Raw genomic sequence first — 19,124 nt, 5'->3', positions numbered from 1 at the left:
CATGGGAACCGATAACAGCTGGGGCTGGTGCACACAGACTGCGTGTGAAAGGCTGCTCCATCTGCAGAAACCCAATCCCTCTGTGAAACCAGCGAAGGATTAGGCACTTTTGATAAGGTCCTCAAGACATTTCTATTACCACAACACATCTGTGGAGCTGACAAACCAAGGAAATGTTTACTACATGGACATACAGAGTGCACTTCCGAATGTTGCAATGTGTGTATCATTATTAAGAAAGTTTGCCTTCCTGATACAACATATTATCTCTGTGTTTTGCAATATCAATCCTCAGGCATGTATCAGTATGATTTTTTGCAATTTAATTACATGGGTCACCTTCCACCGGATTTGCCAATAATTTGCCATTCATATACAGGCTTAATATAATTATCAAGTTGCAGATGAGCGTCAGCCTTACAAAGGGAGATAGAGTTGTGGTCTTACTGAGGTCATGGTGGCTTGCAGAAAAAGGGGGAGGAGAAATGTTCAGAAGAAACTGTACAGATGCCAAGTCCAGGACACTTAAATTAGAGGGGTAGCAAAGCAAGGGGGCATGTTTTAGTTTTAGAGAGCACTGCAATTTTCAGACTTGACCTCATGCAATTGGTATTGTAGCATAGTCAAGTGGTGACATTTTAGGGCTTCAGGCTGAGGGTTACCAAATGGGAATATTTTAAAAGTGCTGATAGCCTGTTGACTTCCAACCTTTTGTTTTTCTGAGAATTGAGATTTTCAGTCACCGCTGTCCCCAAAGTGCCACTCCTGTCTGCCTCCAGGCGCAGGTGGAACAGCCATGTCCACTGGCTCAGTAACAAGCGATGCTGAGGACTATGACACATGTCAGAGAAGGACTGCAAACCCTTTGGAGAGGACGGCGCGGAAAGTTACTTGCTATAATCCCACCCGTTATTCGGATGAGGAGTTGGACAATGACTGTGAGGACGGGAGGATCAAGGAGGGGCGCAAACTGTCCAAGACGCACCAGAAGGAAACGCGGCAGTCGCAGAGAAACGCGGCCAATGCCAGGGAGAGGGCGCGGATGAGAGTGTTGAGCAAAGCTTTCTCCAGACTAAAAACCAGCCTGCCCTGGGTACCAGCGGACACCAAGCTGTCAAAATTGGACACGCTCCGACTCGCCTCTAGCTACATCTCTCACCTTAGACAGCTTCTGCAGGATGACCGATTCGAGAACAGCTTTGCGCACCCCGTCAATCTGGTATGGACCTCAAACTTTGCAGGAACTTCTATTTTTCAGCATAGTAAGCATGTTCAAATTATAAAACTACCTTTAAAGTTTTAAAGTAAAATAAATTGTTCAAACTGCTTCAGAAGAGCAGAAAGCAAATTAATTCCTGAATCTTAGAATTTTAAATGTATTTCTTGCCTTTGATATGATCAGTGTACAGTAGTAATCTCTTCATCAAGACTATTGCAATGTATGATGATTCTGGAGATATGTGCTGGCTGTGTGATAAACCTGCTGTCTTCTGCTTTGACAGACCTGGCCATTTATGATGACAGGGCGATCAGAGGACTCAGACATCTCAGCCGCTGTAAGACTTTGTGGAGCAACAGCCTAGGACTCCCCTCTTCATTCACCAGCTTTAGTTCTGCTTTTAAAGCCTGCAGATAACCAGAAATATTGACTCTGAAATCATCTTCTCCAGTACTCACCTGTAAACTCAAATCCATCACAATCTTTAATGCAGTATGGGTTGCATCTTTCAGAACATGTGTTTATATTTCATCAATAATCCATTTTCCATCTCTGTTCACAGTTTGTTTTTGTTTTTCAGGCCTAAATACCTGTTTCTGTGTATATTTCTTTTGGGGAGCTTTTATTTGTTAATTGTATTTTGGTTGTGTGACCTTTGACATTTTGGCGATGTTACTTCCTGTGGATTGAGCTATTCTGCTGCAGGCCTTGCTGAGGAGATGTGTGCATGTAGACACCCGGTCATGTGAAGTTGCTGTACTGATATTATTGTGTTTTACACCTCCCCCCGAGAGAATAAATCCCCTCCAGCAAGCTGGCAAGACAGCAGTTGTCATCGTCTCATTCCTCATCATCCACAAACATAACACAGAGTGCGTGGTAAAATGAAATGTCAGGCCAGACTGGCTACACGTGTTCATTATCTTGTCTTTTTTCCAGTGACGTGTATCTAGAGATGTCTTTTGAGGATTTGATCAATAAAGACAATACTCGGTTTGTTTCTTCATGAAGAAAGCCATGAGAAATCTCAGAAGCAGTTTGTTTCTAAATAAAGTATATTTTGTTGTGTGCATGTGTGCTGTAATTAATATTGTGGCATGTTTACACTGAATGTAACTTCTTTTCTTCATTAATATTTGGTTTTAAGTCTAGATTTGGATTTTTCATCTTCACTACATGTGTTGTCATTTTATTGACCATTGGACAGTCTATCAATAAACATCACAGTTGATAACAAAACCATATAAACGTACAGTATGGCTTTGCAAGCTCAGCCTGTGTGTCGTATATAGTATCTGTTCATTATTATACAGATACTTTTGACAGGTATCAGAATGTAGCTCACTAAATCACCCCATACTGTATACACTACATACACACAAAGTGTTGTTTTGTTACTTTCAATCAGGAACACCATGCTCACATGTGCAGCAGGTCCATATTCTTCTGTATACTGATCTATTTATTGTGTTTTTTATGTGTTTGTGCTTTACAGTGTTTGCATTTGAGATAGATTTTACCGATAATGATTACCTTCTCTCTTGTGTTAAATCAAACCAAAAATCAGAATTGATTTCTGAAATAATTTAACAGGATGTCATTATGTGTTTATCTGTTGGAACCAAATGGCAGCACAGGACCTGAACTATGCCATCTGACTTTAATTAAAGTATCTCCATCTGAATTTAGTGGTTGAAATTACATGTTTGCAGAATCAGTAGCTGCAGCATATATATGCAGTCAAAAGCAGACAAAAAAAGTCAGATATTGTGTAATTTGTGTGTGTAACCCCACACAATGTGTGCATTTTAGAAAGGCATGTGAGGTGTTTTTTCATATAATAAGCGTATACATATATATATATTTTTTTGTTGTTGTTGTTGAAAATGAAGATACAACGGTATCTTTGCCATAAAGCTTGTTCACTGGACAATTATTACCCACCACACACACCATCTTGATCTTTAAACATGCATAAAATCCAAAGTAGTCATGAAAGGTTAGTGTAAAAAATTTTATAGGTTGCTGTAAATTTTTAGTGTAGTCTTTTTAGTGTATGACGCTAAAGTTCTATTGTTTGTACAATTAACTTTAAAAAAAAAACAACAAAAAAAACACTGAACAAATCAGGTGAAACTACATTTAAAGTTGTGGCACATCACAACTCTTATCTACCAGCAGGAGTCCAGAGCAGTTTCAGTCAAAATAAAAATAAAAAAACTTCACAAAACCTTGGTCGACAGTTCAAGGAGAAATTGAAGCTCACTCACAGAGACAGACTACCTCCCCCTTAACACACACACATACACAGCCTCACTTCCATATTACACTTGCACAAACACACACAATCCCCGGATCCACACATAGTCGACAGAGAAAGCATAGATGACGGTTATCTCTTGATCTAAGGGTCCTTTTATTCAGTTAAACCCTGAAATGATGTGAGTACAGATGGATTGAGATCCAGGCCTGCTGGGACAGACTGACAAAGTTCTTTAGATGAAGAAAGAGACGAAGAGAGGACAGGAAGAGTTTTCATCAGGTTGCTGTAGAGTTGCAGCTGTTGGCGTGTTGGTGAGTTTCCCAGAACTCTGAACAGCTCTCCTGGGACAAACGAGCCACTCTGCTGGACCCGGACAGCTAATGAGCTGCCTTCTCACACTCAGTCTGCCCCCGTTCTCGCACCATCCACTTCAAATGTGGTACCGAGGGAAAGCAACATCCAATGTGCGTCTTGACTGCACTGAAAATGAGGTGCCATCAATCAAAACATGGCAATGGTTGGTGGCTGGAATTCATGGTTGGAATTGGCTCACCAGCAGTGAACTGATCTCACTTGTCTGGGACTGAAGCTTTTGTATTTAACAGGTTAAATAATTTGTGCCAATTTATGGTAGCACTGGCAAAAAAAGACACGGCTGCTAAAATATAAATGGGCTGCTGGGAGCAAGTTTCATTTCTGTTCATGCAGTTTGTAATGTAACATGAGTGGCATCTAGTGGTGAGGAACTAAAGAGCAAAGCCATGGTAGCCTACATTACACATTCAGATGAGCAGAACATAAATCTTTGAAGAAATCACGACACATACCTTTTCTAAACTCTTTTGTGATTTTAACATATTTTCTAAAGTTAAAATATTCACTTTGTAGAGGTGGAAAAAATCCTCTGTCATTGGATTAAACATGCAGCTTAAAGACATTTAGCAGTGAGTTAAGTTTATGGTCAGTTTACTACACGTAAAAACACGCATTCATTTAAAGTCATCCAACAATAGTATATTCTTTCATTATTTTGTGAAAAGATACTGCAGATACTACCAAACATTGCTATAGCCTGAAACATGGAAAGCTTCATTGGGTACTACTTAAGTAATCTCACCATAACAGCAGGATCAGAGCTTGTTTTAAGATAAAAAAGTAAGTCTTCTTGTTTAAATGTAAGACAGCATGACTAGTAGTATGAGATACTAAAGGCAGAGACATCAGAACATGTCACAGTAGTGTAGATGAGAAAATTAATGATGGCTGAATTCAGTTTAGCTGCTTCAGAGTCAGTGTCCTGGTGGCTCACTGTCACACAGAGCCATCGTTAAGGTTATTAGTAACACCTGTGTTTCCTTTACTATGACAAGTCAAAATGTCTTCTGTTAAAATGCCAATAAAATTTGTTTTTAATTAGCATTTGGTAAAAAAGTGGTGAGGTTTAAAACAAGACAAGGACAGTGGAAAGATTTGTTTGTAAGTTTAGAAAATTACAGACAAGTATTCAGACTGAAATTTTGCCCAATTTTGCACTGTCCTAATGTGATAAGTGATAGAGCTCATCTCTGTGCTACAGTACCCTGAGCAGGTTAGAAGATACTGAAAAGATTTACAACAAATATGAAGTGGCACATGAATCTACTGAGAGGCACTGTGTGTAATTATAAAAAAAAAACCACAAATCTTTATGTCCAGCAGAGGTCAGCATATCTTCACAATGGTCAACATGGTCACAAGAGTGAGACACTTGTGCTTCCATGCAGCAATACTTGGATTTGTAGAGCATACGGCATTAAGTTTATTTCCCTTAATATTTTCTCCATTCATGTCTTTTTCTTATTTACTGATTCAAGTGAGAGCTCAAAACAGTGATTTTGCATTATTGTTCCTTGTGTTATTCATATAAAAATGTCTTTTTTACAACTGTCATTAACCTTTCTTCATCTCTTTGCAATGTTTTCTATTAGATATGAACATAATTCAGGCAGAACACATTGCTTTGATATAAAATTGCATCGTCAGCCATCAAGGCTCAGCCCAATCCAACATTTTTTTGGTACAACTGAAACATCTTTCATTTGTACAAGAATTTCCATGAACAGGAAGGAACTATAGGTCCAAAGCCAACATCGGGGGTTCAGTGAGGCTGCCTTTGTAGCTGCCCCAAAAGCACTGACTTTAGGCCTTACAGCCTGCAGGAATCCAGCCTGGAAGCTTTGAGTTCCAAACCCACTTTCACCATGTTTGTTATTCAATATCCAGTCACTCAATACCACTAATGAGAAAAGGGATATGTAAATCCCCAACTATTTCAATCACGTTTGCCTAATGTATACACTTCCCAATGGGGAGATTAGTTCCTCTCCTGTGTCCAGGCTTTGTTTAGAAAATACATTCTTTCCAGTACAGGTATGGAAAAGTTGACCCTTGGACCTACAACTGTCTTCCTAAAACAGAAATTGAAGATAACAGTTGGGCTATTACCTTTCTAACAACTGCTGTAATTATGATTACTGCTATGGGATGGTAGTGCAACATGGAGGTGAATGTTTGTTGATAACTGGCTCTATACATGCACATGCACTCACATACTTACTATAGTGAATCTCAATGTTGCCTACATGGAACATCTCCAAGAATGTGTCCATGAACTGAGGAACCAAAACTTGCAACAGATCCAAAGCTGGACTCAAACTGGAGAAAGTGTTTTTCTTGCTGAAGGTCATTGCAAGATAATGAAACATTTGTGTGTGTTTGTACATCTGTGTAAGCATTTATGCATCTTGTTTTCATTACATATTTTCAAAATCATACATTTACACATGGATATCAGTGAGAATACTGATCTCATTAATAGTTCTGTCAATTTTAGGATTATCAAAACAAAAAAAATGAACTTTTTGGTGTTGTTGGCCAAAAAACACATTTAAGTTTGTTTCTTTTAATGTAATTCATGAATACCCCTTTACAAAATTATGTGATTGTCATAGAAGGGCATAATTATGACGATGTAAGCCCCCAAGCCCCCGAGTATTTAAAAAACTACATCAAAACATCATACTGTTTTGTCTGTGATATTGGTGATTTTCTGTTGAGAGAGTGCATGTGTGCCCTCTGGTGTGTAAGTGTGAATGAAAGAGAGACAGAGACCAAGAGAAGGAGATCTGTCTTGTGCGCGAGACTTCCTGTTACTCTGTGGAGAGATGACACACTCTTCTGTTAGACAGGTGATTGGGTTACAGTGTGAGACTGGCAGCCTCCTCTCTGGAGAGAATGGAGGCTCTTTGTGGCAGGATGAGCTGGACACTCTGAAAGGGAAGGTCGAGCCAAACAGAGACAGAGAGCAGAAGAAGAAGAAGAAGAGAGGGAAGATGCAAAAAATATTGGTGAGGAGGGGTGAGGAAGGAGTGAGGGTTGACAAAACAACATCCACAGAAGCCCTGCAGCCCTCTCTCCTTCCTCCATTGTCTCCCAAACAGGCGACAGGGCAGGAGGTGAGTATCAGCTATGCGCTGCTGGCTGTTGGATGGGACAGTTGCAGAGCTGCTTGGGTGGTGTCCTGGTTCCAGGGTAAAGCTGCCAATGAGAAACCCAGAAGAAACAGATATTGGTGTTTGCTCTCAGGGCATGTAGAGCTATCCCAGCCCTGTTTACAAGGACTGGGCGGTGCCCCCTGGCCTATTATATTGTCTTCGCCTTTCTGTCTCTCTCACAGAGAGATTTACACCACCAGGCTTGTTTTACATACATGCAGACTGCATATTTCTCCATTGTCTCTAAGATATGTGAGGTGTGCTCGATGATATGTAAACACATGTAGAGTTTTCACACACACACAAAGGTAAAAAATCATTCATTCACTCACTAGAAACAGACACCAGCACTAAAAATCTACAGTCCTCAAAATGTTGGTTTGAAAGAGGTGGAAATTTAAGTTTAGGTAGGATTTTGTTACCTCCATAATATTGTATGAAAACTTGAAAGATCAAGAAATTACAAAACTGTAAAGCCAATGAAAGCAATGAAGATATCAACACCAACATTTTATTTAATAGTAGATTCTTGTAGGCATTTATGTGTAAGCCTAATGAGGTCAGAGGAATTTGTTTTGAGACAAGGTTTCAGACTAAAACTCTTAACTTGGCTGAATAGCTTTCACACACTCTGAGCTGGTTCCATCGCTGTTCCAGTCCCCCTCCGGTGGCACATCCTCCCCCAGTTCATCTTCTGACATTACAAAGACGGCCACAACCTGACAATGGAGATAATATTTTCCCTTCACAAAGGCACCCAGTCTCTGCTCTGGGCGAAGGCTCAGTCGCTGTAAGTAGCCTGGGTTTTCCCATCCCTGTCAGACAGCGGCCCAGCCCAGTGGAGAAATGAGTCCCCAGGTTGCTTAAAGGCCCAACCTGTCAGCGGTCCAGAGGGATTAGCCATTCACAGCCTCCATATTGTTCTCCAGGCCACAATAGGCTGCATGGGGCCCAGCCCTTTGTCATCAACTCTGTTGTGAACTTCTGCTGGGGCAACAAAAGTGTAACACACCTGCAACTATGGATTAGAACTTTTTTTTTGGCCTCTTTTTTCTTCTCTCTTGTCTTTTTCTCTTTCTTTTCTGACACATTGCCCATGGCAGTTTGGCCACATCAAAAGTAATCTTTAAGACAAAAAACAGGCTTTCCTTGTCAACACACAGGGCAATGGCGGACAAGATATGCAGCACATACAATACTTACATTCAATAAAAGTATTACTGTTGTCTTTTTATCATAGTGATTTGATGAGGATTACCTGTGACAAAGTTCTTTAATTTAGGGTACTCTGTTGAAGTAATCTTTTACAGAAGTCCACTTCTTCAATTTATTCAAGTAAAAGTACCAATTGTTGGACAAGCCCAAATAAATGTCAGGAAATCTATCTTTTCCAGGCATCAGTCTTATTTTGACGGCCCCGTATCACCTTTAACCTTGTGGAAAAAATATTCTGTCAAGCGTCTTCGACAGCCACATCCAAGCAACTAAATCCCAAATCCAACCTTTTTTTCTAAAAGGCTTGAACTTTTCATGACCACATCAGAAATCAAAGTGATTTCATGGTTATCATGTCGAACGTGATGTCCTAAAAAATCTCAGTGGAAGGGAGAAATTTATTGAGATGTGGTCTCTTTTCTTGTTTATTGCCTGGGAAGACTGTGTAGTCTGCACAGGTGCAACTAAAGACAATGTAGGCCTTTTAAAATTCGAATAAAGGGAGATAACCGAATTTCTGGTTATTATGTTGGTATTAGTTTTATTCGTTGCTTTACAATGACTTCTTCATCGTTATAATATTTCCTGTTAAATTAATTAAACTTCTTGGATAACAGTCAAGATTCAGTCATCCCCGTTATTCATTTCAATGCTGTTGAACTTTTGTGCTGAGTTAAGGTGGAGTTCTGTAAGACAGGTGAACTCTCCTGTCTAATTTACACAGCAGCATAAATAACTTAGCAACACTACTCAAATGTTGGATTGTCGGGAAGCCTCACACACACACACACACACACAGACACATCTCATACACAGCATCAACATATTTCACAATTCAAATTACTGTTGAATCCATTTAGGAGATTTTATCATCAAATATTTCTCTTTTATTTCTCAGATAGGTTAGAAGAGCATGTGAGCTCCTTGGCAGACAGAAATATCACAGTTGGAGGGTTCTGGAGAGTTGTTTTTTTTTAACTGAATTTTCTCTTCTACTCACTCAAAGAAAGACACACTGATGCATTTTTGGTGTCTTTGTGTGCAGGCTTAAGGTAAAGGCTATGTTAATATTATAAATGAAATTACATGTCCTAATTTATTTGGTTGTTTGAGTCGTTAAGCTAATTGTTAACAAATTCAATTATATCAAAATACTCATCCACTTGTATTTCAGAAAGAATAGTTTAAAAAATGATGTAATTATTTGTATTTGTGTGAATTTGTGATTTTTTTTGTGAGGACATAAAAATCATTAAATTAATAGTACCCTACTGGTTGTGTCCCTAACTTAAAGCAGAACAGCTACTTGATCACACACAATAGACAGAATCAGGCAAAATCTTCAAACTACACAAAGAGACATAAAACAATCCATGAGTTCTTCTGTCAGTAGGAAAAATACTAAAATCCCTTCCAAACAATTATCCCTTTAAGTGTAATAGTCAGTGACCTTCAATCGGACATCATCTTTAGGATTAGTTTTATGATACATTCATTTTCAAATTGCCAAAGTGGGGATTGTCAGTATGGCCCATGAATGTCTGTGAGCTAACCTCAGGGTCACCATCATACACCAAGACACAGCTGACAACGACACTAGCCCAGTTAACAACGTTTGATGGATCACCTGTGCATGTAAGCGTGCAAGTGTTCGCGCATTTGTGTGTGCATGTGCGTGTGAGATCATAGATGTACGTGTCCGTGCGTGCGTGTGTGTTCCCCTGGAGAGCCTCTATGGCCGGATGGTGTATCAGATGGCACGTTAATTACTCAGCCTTCAAAAGGGGGGGGGGGCAGGGGGGGGTGGCTGTCCTGGGTTGAAGTGAGTGGAGGGCTGATGGCTGTGTGGTGGTCAGAGAGGCTGCCTGTGGGGAAAAGGCGTGGAGATGAGGGACACATGTGGGGATCTACGTGCATACCCAGTGATCACACAGGTGAGCAATCAGAGTAGACTCATCACAAAGAGATAACAAGGCTCGCTCACTCTCTCTTTTCCTGTATGTGGTCCTTCATATTACTTTTCAAATTTGACATATTGGTGGCACAATCAGCAAATAATGAATCATTTACTGAGAAAACAAATTAAACCATAATCACTCTGAACACAAAATGATGCCACAAAATATTGGACATTTTTAGTGGATTAAAATTGCAATAACTGATTTTTTTTGCCACTTTTGTGCAGCAGAAGACAACATTGGCATATCACCTTTTATGATGATATTATAAACTTGTTAGCATACAATTTTATTATTTACAAGTTCAGCAAATATGTAGCAACACAAGCATTAATTTGGAGTGGTATTTTTGGCCATCTGATGTATATAGAGGATATAAGTAAAATATTCACTGTCCTTTTAGATCAGTTTTTTGGTCTCCACAGACACCTGACGGAAATATCTGGTTCTTTAAATGTTAAATGCTTCATTGTGTTCACCAGCTTGTCGCTAATTTGTCTGTCCGTCTGCTGTTTGCCGCTGGTGAAGGTAGTGTAAAATGGGTTTTTAGAGCTCAACACTGGAAACAGACGCCTGCTGCAGCTGAAAATGACGCTATGAGGGCGTAGAGAGTGAACCAATATGGTAAAAGGCCAGAAAACCAAAAACAATGAGCTGAAAAGTGCTGTGGCGCTAATGGAAACTGCAGAGTCAGGTGATAATTCTCTGGGCTCCTCACTACGAGTGATACCTTTTATTCTACACATGGTCATTTGATCCATTGCTATTTTATGGTGTCTTTTTTATATCTTTATGTGTATGATTGTGTGTGTGTGTGTGTGTGTGTGTGTGTGTGTGTTTGTGTGTGTGTGTGTGTGTGTGTTTGAGTGTGTGGCCAACAAACAGAAGGACAGGAGAGATGGACACCAGCCTTTGACCCCACCTGACCTGGACCATCCCCCTGCCTTTATGTGTGCTACCCCATCACACAGACAGAGACACACACACACACACACACACACACACACATAGAGCTTAAAGTTCCCAAAGCCCTCTCAGACCCCCTTCTTCTGTCCATCAGATCAAAGCTTACCGGGGGTTGAGAGGGACCTGACCCGTGGGAGAAGCGGAGGACCCTGCTGTTTGGCTAGTCGGCGGTGTGGAAAGAGACAAACAGGCAGCTCCAAGGACAGCCAGAGAGCCCCCGGGCTGATGGAGCCCTAAATCCATAGAGGTTTCTCAAGGCCATGCATGACAGAGGAGGTCGTTTGTTCTGTCATCATAGAAAGACATACTCACACACACTTGAAAAGACACACGCACTGTGTTTCTCTCACTGTCTCTTCCTCTCTGCATCCTGCCTCTCTCCTCCACTATCACTACATCACGGATGCACAGACCCACTCTCTTGCTCTTTCTGCATCACATGGTTGCCATGCAGACATTTTTCATCCATCATCTTTCTCCCACTGTCTGGGCCTGTGACACTGATTAATTTGCGCTGTATAATGGAGACACAACTAATATCAGAGAAACTGCTCTGGAATCATTTAGACATTGTGATGCAGTGGAAGAAGATTATGAGACATGCAGATAAGACTACACAAACCTTTTCTCATATTCTAGATTTCTGATCAATATCAAAAAATTGGAAAACTAGATGTAGTTCAATATATATAATGTACAATTTCAACAAAAGCAATTTCTCATATTTATCATACCGACAAAATGCTTTCAAACATCAGTAATGGTTTCATCTGCTGCCAGAGACGGAGAGGGAAGCAGATTTCAAAGTTTTATTTGGCAAACTACACTCACCAGCCACTTCATTAGGAACACCTGTGCAATCTAACGCAATCCAATACAACAGCGCTGCCATAAATTCTACTTTAACGAAGCTTATACATTTTCAGTTTTTGTTGACATTGTCAGAAAGGCGATAATTCTACTTTATGTTTATTATTGAGGTCGTAGTGGGTGGTGGTGTACTGGAGGGCATTATATTTAAAAGTGTTCCTAATATTTTGCCCTACTCATGTATGTTAATGGAGTGGACAAAATATTAGGAACATTCAATATAATGCACCTCTAAATTATTGTATACTCACATGCACTTCGAGTACATTTTTTTGCTTTTCAATATACAAAGGTAAATGTATAAAATGTCTCAATATTGTGTTTGTAATTTTTTTATTATGGTGGTAATGGTGACCTCATTATGCATCCTTCTTGCACTGTGAATATTCCTCCAGCCTGCTGCCTCAGCCTGTGGCGTTGATTAATCTGCGTGGTAATGAAGAAACGGCACAAACCCTGGTGGGTGTGTAATCACCATAATCATTTAATAATTATGTTGTATTCATAAAGAGCGAATGTTTAATGATCTGTTTACTCACTTCATCTCCACTTGATTAGATCTAATCACTGCTCAGTAATACAAAGATGGGTTTTTTTATAATAATTACTTATAGCTTCAGTGAATTTCTAATTAGGCCTTTCACTGAAGTGCAGGAGTGGTGATGGCTCATTTGCATCTATATTGCAAACAAAGAAAACTAAATAATATCTAATGTCAACAATCATTGGCTAGAATTTCACAATCTCTCTTAGCTGAGAACCATAAAATACAGTTTTGTAGCATGAAATTTCCTTTGAAATCCCAGAGACACCTGATGCTTGTTTGAGCTACTTCATGCGTCTCATACTTGCCTCCTCCACGTTTTTATTAAGTACCGTGCAATTTCAGACCCTGTCCCCTCTCTGCTCCCTCTGCCTCTGGTGTGCAACAAAAAGACGCACTGTAGCCACTCATTGACTTCCCGTAACTTCTCTCTCTCCTCTTTCGTTTACAAGGTGACAAAGCTCGCCGCAGTGTCTCAGTGCAGCTGGCATCCCCAGTAAACGGGGGGCTCCCATGTGATCTATCTGCATGGTGCTCATGTTATCTCCAGTGAGGGCATTTAAAGCTCTATGCCTTTTCCACATGGCCCAGGCCAGTTTAATTACCCTGCCCTGCCTCAGCATCGACTGAGAGCGCCCACCACTCTGTTTCACAATGTGGGAACCAGGATGGAGGAGGACAGGGACAGGAGGTCTGCTGCATATGCACTAATACTAATATGAACTAATTCACACTAATACAATTTGTTGAAAGAGTTACAAAATTTGGAGCATTTCTATTCTGTTCTATTTTAAATGAACACATCTCCATACATGCACAGACAATGTGAAGGTCACTTAGACGTTTTTCTTTTATAGGGTTTTTTTTTTTCATTTATCTTTTATGATTTCTATATATATATTTAATATTGCTAAATAAATATTTATAAAAAATATCTAATTCTCTAGCAAATCATGAAAAACAAAATAAAGATTAAAAAATCAAAACACAATGCACATACGCATATGCATTATGCCTGCATACATAATGTGCCTAATTACAAATATACGATAGGTGCAAACATGTACATTAACATATATATATACACATGCACAAAATGTATTACACTTACATTTTACAAATATTTACTGCCCTGTTTTCCATAAAGATTCTGCATAGATTATACTAATTGTCTTTCCATTTACCTTCAGTATAATCTGTACAGAATCCAACTTGTCCTACATTCTGTTTTGTTGCAGTAACACATTCATAGCATTAATGTAGAGTTAGACTGTATAACAAAAATCCCTATCCTTCATTCTAATTTTTTTTTTTTAAATGAGGCAACCCTCTCTATCAGAATAATCAGTTCACAAAAACATGGTTCCCCTGGACTTTTCTTTGCCTCTTATGCTAGTCTGGATCATACCTGAAGCTTTCTGCTTTAATAAGTGGGACTCACTCATATATACTTCAGTCTATGATTGCAAACAAAATTATAACTTGAAAACTTCCACTAAGAAGTCTGAAATAAAGAGCATTTCCAAAGCATATGCATGAATGTTAATCTCTGATGTTTTAACATTTCTTCTTTTGTATTCTATTGTATTCTGCTCTATTGTACTTCTATTCTACTCTACTCTAGGAGGCCTGCAATTACCTTCCTTAAAGATGAGATAACTGCTTAAAAGTACTCTCCCTACCCACAGCCACATTCCCAAATCCCCAAATTTCCTCCCAAACTCAACCATGAATTGTTTTGATTTTTAAAACATCAACCCTTAATTGGGGGGGAATTTTAGGATTTATGGGCACCATTGGACACATGAGTATTTATCTTTAATTTGCTAGGAATGCATCATATACACTACTTCATGGATCTGCAATGCTGACGTGTGTAATAATGTAAACCAGTTGTTCCCAACCTTTTTGACTTGTGACTCTTTAAAACAATAGAAAATAAAGTCACAACCCCTAATAAAAGTTGCAGATTTCTATGAGCTATGAGAACTTGAAGCAAGCAAGGAGACACATTTTTTCCTTCTCAGATTATTTAATTTAATATCTTTTAAAAAGTAAAACTATCCAGTATTTTACAAGAAAGATAAGCAAAGACAAATTTCCTAAAAAACTAAACATAATTTTATGAAGCAGAAAAAATCTTTTTTTTTCTTCTTTCTTTAATCACAATCGTCAAATCTCAATTCAAATCTATTCTATTCTGATGTGAGACCACACAGTGATACAATAAACCAATAAACTAAAACACTGTCAACACAAAAGCGTGGTTTAATGCATGTTTTGTTTATTGAAAAACATGATTTCTGTATGAGATTTAGAACATACAAGCACCTATGCATACAGTATATCTGCAAAAGCAACAGAAGAAACTTCAGACAAAAAAAAAGGTTGTTTGCCACAAGAACCACTGAGTGTTGAGTTCATTTGATACTGCAGGCTTGGCTCTGCCTGTGTCAGGTCTTCTTTGGCTCTGAGCAGTGTGAAAAGGTGAGACACTCTGATAGGATCAGCCAGAATGACCTTTTCACTCCTCGTCTCTCTCTCCACACCCCTGCCGTCCCCCTCCACTCCCTCCTGGCACTGTTGGCGCTGGGTGGCACCCAAGAGCCACTCGGCCGACGGGTAGGGTTACAGCAGCCAGGGCCTCAGCTCACATGTTTTAACAATTTCCTCCGTCCTCTGTGAAATTATGCAAATATTTTAGTCCAGTTTCCTTGAGTCTGGAACACCAATTAAGAGTGTCTGTTTGGTTTTCATGACAGCTGTTGAGGAGGCTTTCAGACAGGCAGGCCTCGCGCTGGAGGTAAAGGGCTCCCATCAAGCAGGCCTGGACCCAGTTTTAAGACGTGCAGATGCAGAAGAGGCTGTGGTGCACATAGGGAAGCACTACTGATGAGGTGATAAAGGGGAAAAATATTGGGATATAGAGGCTGAAAAATTAGGTTTATGAGATAAAGAAGTGATCCAGACAAAGAAAACATACTGATGACAACAAGGACAGAAGGATGAGGATAATGGAAAAGATGAAAGAATGAAACTGCTAAGAAATAGAGGAGGGAACTGGAAAGGGAATAATTACTTCCCATAGCTAACACAGCTTATAGAGAAATAACAGACACTTGACTTTGCGTTTATGTCAAGGAAATCTCCTGTGGGTGGTTTTCAACACAATGACAGAGCGGAGGCTTATCAATCTGCCTTGATGATGGTCCAACACTGCTCTTCCAGCAGCAGGTAAGGTCATATCTGCTATAACTGCCGTGTAAAACTTTCACAATAGCGGGAGGTCAAAAACCCAAACTGGCCCAGTGCTGGGAGTATGGGACTCTCCTGTCTTTCTAATCAGCTCCCCCTTATTCTCTGTCATACTTATTTTTATTCTCTCTCCGCCTTTCACTTTCTCCTTTCTCTATAAACACTAACTACTGGTCATGTCATGCAGAGTCCAGCTCAGGAAAACTTGATCTAAGGTCTAAGAAGGCTATGAAGTCCACTCAACCTCATTGGAAGACCATCTTTGCTTTAAAGACTTGCTGGCTCCAGAAATTCTCCATCATGTTGAAGAATTTGATCCAGGGATTGTGCTGTCTGGATAAAAGTTCACTTCGCTCTATAAGGGGAATTGATTGAGGTCACGGCACTAAAGCATCTCCCTCAGTTCAAAGGTGGGCATGAATGTGAGTCCTGAAGAGAGATTCATCTTGGTCAGGGGAAAACCTCTTGAAAGGAGGGCATGTAATCGTGCTATGGAGCGTGACGGACCATATCGTTATTAAACGGTATTGTTAAAAGAAATAGGAGAAAGAGGTCAAATTTGATGTAAGCCGCAGTATTGTGACATTTGAGACGAGTCCTTCACTGATGCTGGTGATAGATATAGGGTTAACTTTGATGAGCTTATCACCATAAATAATACCACAGAGGTACATGTCATTTGGGGGAAAAAGGGGGTATTTTACTAGTATTTATGCTGACATTACTTATATTTTTATACTTGTGTAATTAGTACATTTCTACATTTACTATCTAAAAATGTTAAACTCTACCATAACAATTTCAGAGAAAGAGTCCTAGTTTATAATAATGCAACAATTTTAACAATGCAGTTCTGAACTTTGGTGTGCAGCTTCTTTGCATCTGTTATTATCTAAGACTGACTTATCAGTTAAAGTAATAGTTTGACATTTTGGGAAAAACACTTATTTGATTGCTTGGCTAGATAAAAAGGTCAACACCACTCTGGTATCTGGGAGTTAAAAATGAAGGTACACTAACAACAACAACAACAACCCATTAGCTTACCATAAGGACTGAACAGCTTGCATGGTTATGTCCAAAGGTAAGGTTTTTTTTGTCATTGTGGGGTTGCCTGACAACCACCATAGACCCCAGGAAATAGCACATAGCCCTCCTAAATTAACAATTTGCATTTTTCAAATTTATTTTTTGTAAGAATTACTTCAGAGATGATGGTAGGTAGGACTTTGTTACCTTCAAACAGAGCTCAGCTAGCTGTTTCACCCTGTTTCCAGTATGTGCTATGCTAAGATAGGCTAATCTAAATGTCTCCTGGAATTAGCTTTATATTTAACAGACAAATATAAAGATGATATCAATCTTCTCATCTATTTAAAAAAAAATGCAAGAATGTACCAGAAAAAAAGTTTCTTGAAATTTTCTCAGCTGCCTGATTCTTGTTATTCTTCTTGATAAATTCTTGCTATACCTCCTTTGTTTGTCTTTTTCCTCATCCTACTCTTCACTCTGTCTACCCCCCCACACACACACACATTTCCCAACTCTCCTCTCCTGTGTTGTCTCCCAGAGGTCTTAGTGTGGCTGGGCTTTTCTGCTCCAGGTGGTCTGCAGCCAGCCACCTGTGTTGTCTTTGTGGCGCTGTCATCTGTCTCCGGGCAGGCTTTGTGGGGTTGCCAGTGTGAGGACAGGCCTGGTGAGCACCGATGATGGAGATAGTGCTTTCTGCTGCTGCTTCTCCCAGACTCTCACAGGACTCCAGTGTTGCCGGACACAAGGAGCGAAGTTTACACCCCCAACCAGTCCCGAAGAGGAATCCTGGGAAGATTTTTCACTGGTCTTCATGCCTCATTGTTGCATTGTATAAGTTCATAGTGTGATGTTCTGTTTAAGGACACATATGTGAACATGTTATCCTTTATTCATGGTATAGAATTATTGCAGTAAATGTTAATTTACCTACTAAATTGTGAATTACCAATGTATAGCTTCAACAGGAATAGTATTTTCAGTGAGGCAAGTGTCTAAAAATAATCCACACAAGAGGTAAAAGTTAAAAGCAGAGTTCAAAGGTATCACCTCAGCAGATACACCTCAAAGAGCTCTGGAGTAATCTCACTCAGTGCTTGTGTGTATGTATTTGTTCAATTATATGTACTGTACATCTGTCTACAACTTTATTTGGTCCCTAACCACTCAGAAGAACATTAAAAGAGGAAAAGAGTTTCTCCCCTGGTTTTGAGCAGAATAACACCTTTCTGGCTGACAGGCACTTGTCAGAGGGGGACAGAGGAGGTGAAGACTGATCGGGTGCAGGCAGGAGGTGGTAAGATGAAAAAGCAGAGAAACTCATCCATGCTCAAAGTATGAGATCTTCCCTCTTTTCATTTGTTATACTATCATTATCATTATATTATACCATGCTATGCTACATGTAAATATACAGAAATTTCAATTTTGAGAGTATTGTAACAAAAAAGGAATAAAATGATAAAACTTGTCAGATGAGCTCTGTGATTGCTGACATCCAGATATATTGTATAAAATCTATTGCACATGATTAGAAGCTAAAGAAACACTTGACACTGGAGACACATGCTCAGGATCAAGCTAATGCATTTTTCTTAATCTCCACTTGAGGGAAACATTATGCAGCTATGACACCCATTTATCTCTCTGCCACGCAGATTGGAGCACATGTGATTGCAAGGAGGCCAGTAGCACTGCAGGCTTTACAAAGATGCTATATTCCTATTCCAGCAAAGCTTTCCACAGCTGTTATTAGTCATGACTTACAGAAAATGCTGCAGTGGAAAATACCTTCAAATAGGCTAGGCTTCAGCAAAGTCATTAAAACATCAGCAGATTCGTATTTTTCTGTTCCGTCAATTTGGGAAATTAACAAAATGAAAAATAAATGATAAATAAGTAAAATAAGTTGATTTCTGCTTGGAGGTCATACTTTAGGCACTTCTTTATTTACCATTACACCATAGGATATGCTCAACATCCCAGGACACCCCCCTCCTTCCCCCTCCGTTACATATTCAGAGTTTTATTTACTCCTCATCCGGAGGGGAGAGTGTTGATAAATGACGGCGCTGCGCCCTGGGACTCTCCTGTTTAAGGAGCGGCGAGGCGATTTATGAGCGCGCTCTCGCAGGCAACACTGTGATTAATCGACGCCGTCCTCCGCGGCCACAGGCGGGGCAGGGGCCGCCGGCCTTCCACTGTTTGGATAGGGAGATAACATCAAAGCAGCCTGCTGCTTGTGTTAAGAAAATACTGCATTCTGGGTCAG

The 19,124-nt window shown here is 39.8% G+C and overlaps 1 protein-coding gene and 1 long non-coding RNA gene across 3 annotated transcripts; one reads left to right on the top strand and one right to left on the bottom strand.

Moving 5' to 3' along the window:
- Positions 1–578: 578 nt before the first annotated feature.
- Positions 579–2,044, top strand: LOC137173140 (musculin). 2 transcript variants are annotated; one of them, XM_067577870.1, is made up of 2 exons: positions 579–1,219; positions 1,503–2,044. In XM_067577870.1, exons 1-2 carry the CDS (start codon positions 797–799, stop codon positions 1,581–1,583), a joined length of 504 nt encoding a protein of 167 aa, XP_067433971.1. In that variant the 5' UTR covers positions 579–796; the 3' UTR covers positions 1,584–2,044. The 2 variants fall into 2 exon arrangements, with proteins under 2 accessions (XP_067433971.1, XP_067433970.1); XM_067577869.1 differs by having other exon boundaries at positions 579–1,262.
- A 1,561-nt stretch (positions 2,045–3,605) lies between these two features.
- Positions 3,606–4,779, bottom strand: LOC137173386 (uncharacterized). The gene is made up of 2 exons (XR_010925172.1): positions 4,600–4,779; positions 3,606–3,962 (listed from the first exon to the last, which is right to left on the bottom strand). It is a non-coding gene; the product is annotated as an uncharacterized lncRNA (long non-coding RNA).
- Positions 4,780–19,124: the final 14,345 nt, after the last annotated feature.

Source organism: Thunnus thynnus, chromosome 21 (genome assembly GCF_963924715.1).
Source record: "Thunnus thynnus chromosome 21, fThuThy2.1, whole genome shotgun sequence".
NCBI classification, from domain to species: Eukaryota; Metazoa; Chordata; class Actinopteri; order Scombriformes; family Scombridae; genus Thunnus; species Thunnus thynnus.
Note: the sequence above shows the minus strand (reverse complement) of the source record. Positions and strands in the feature narration are given on the sequence as shown.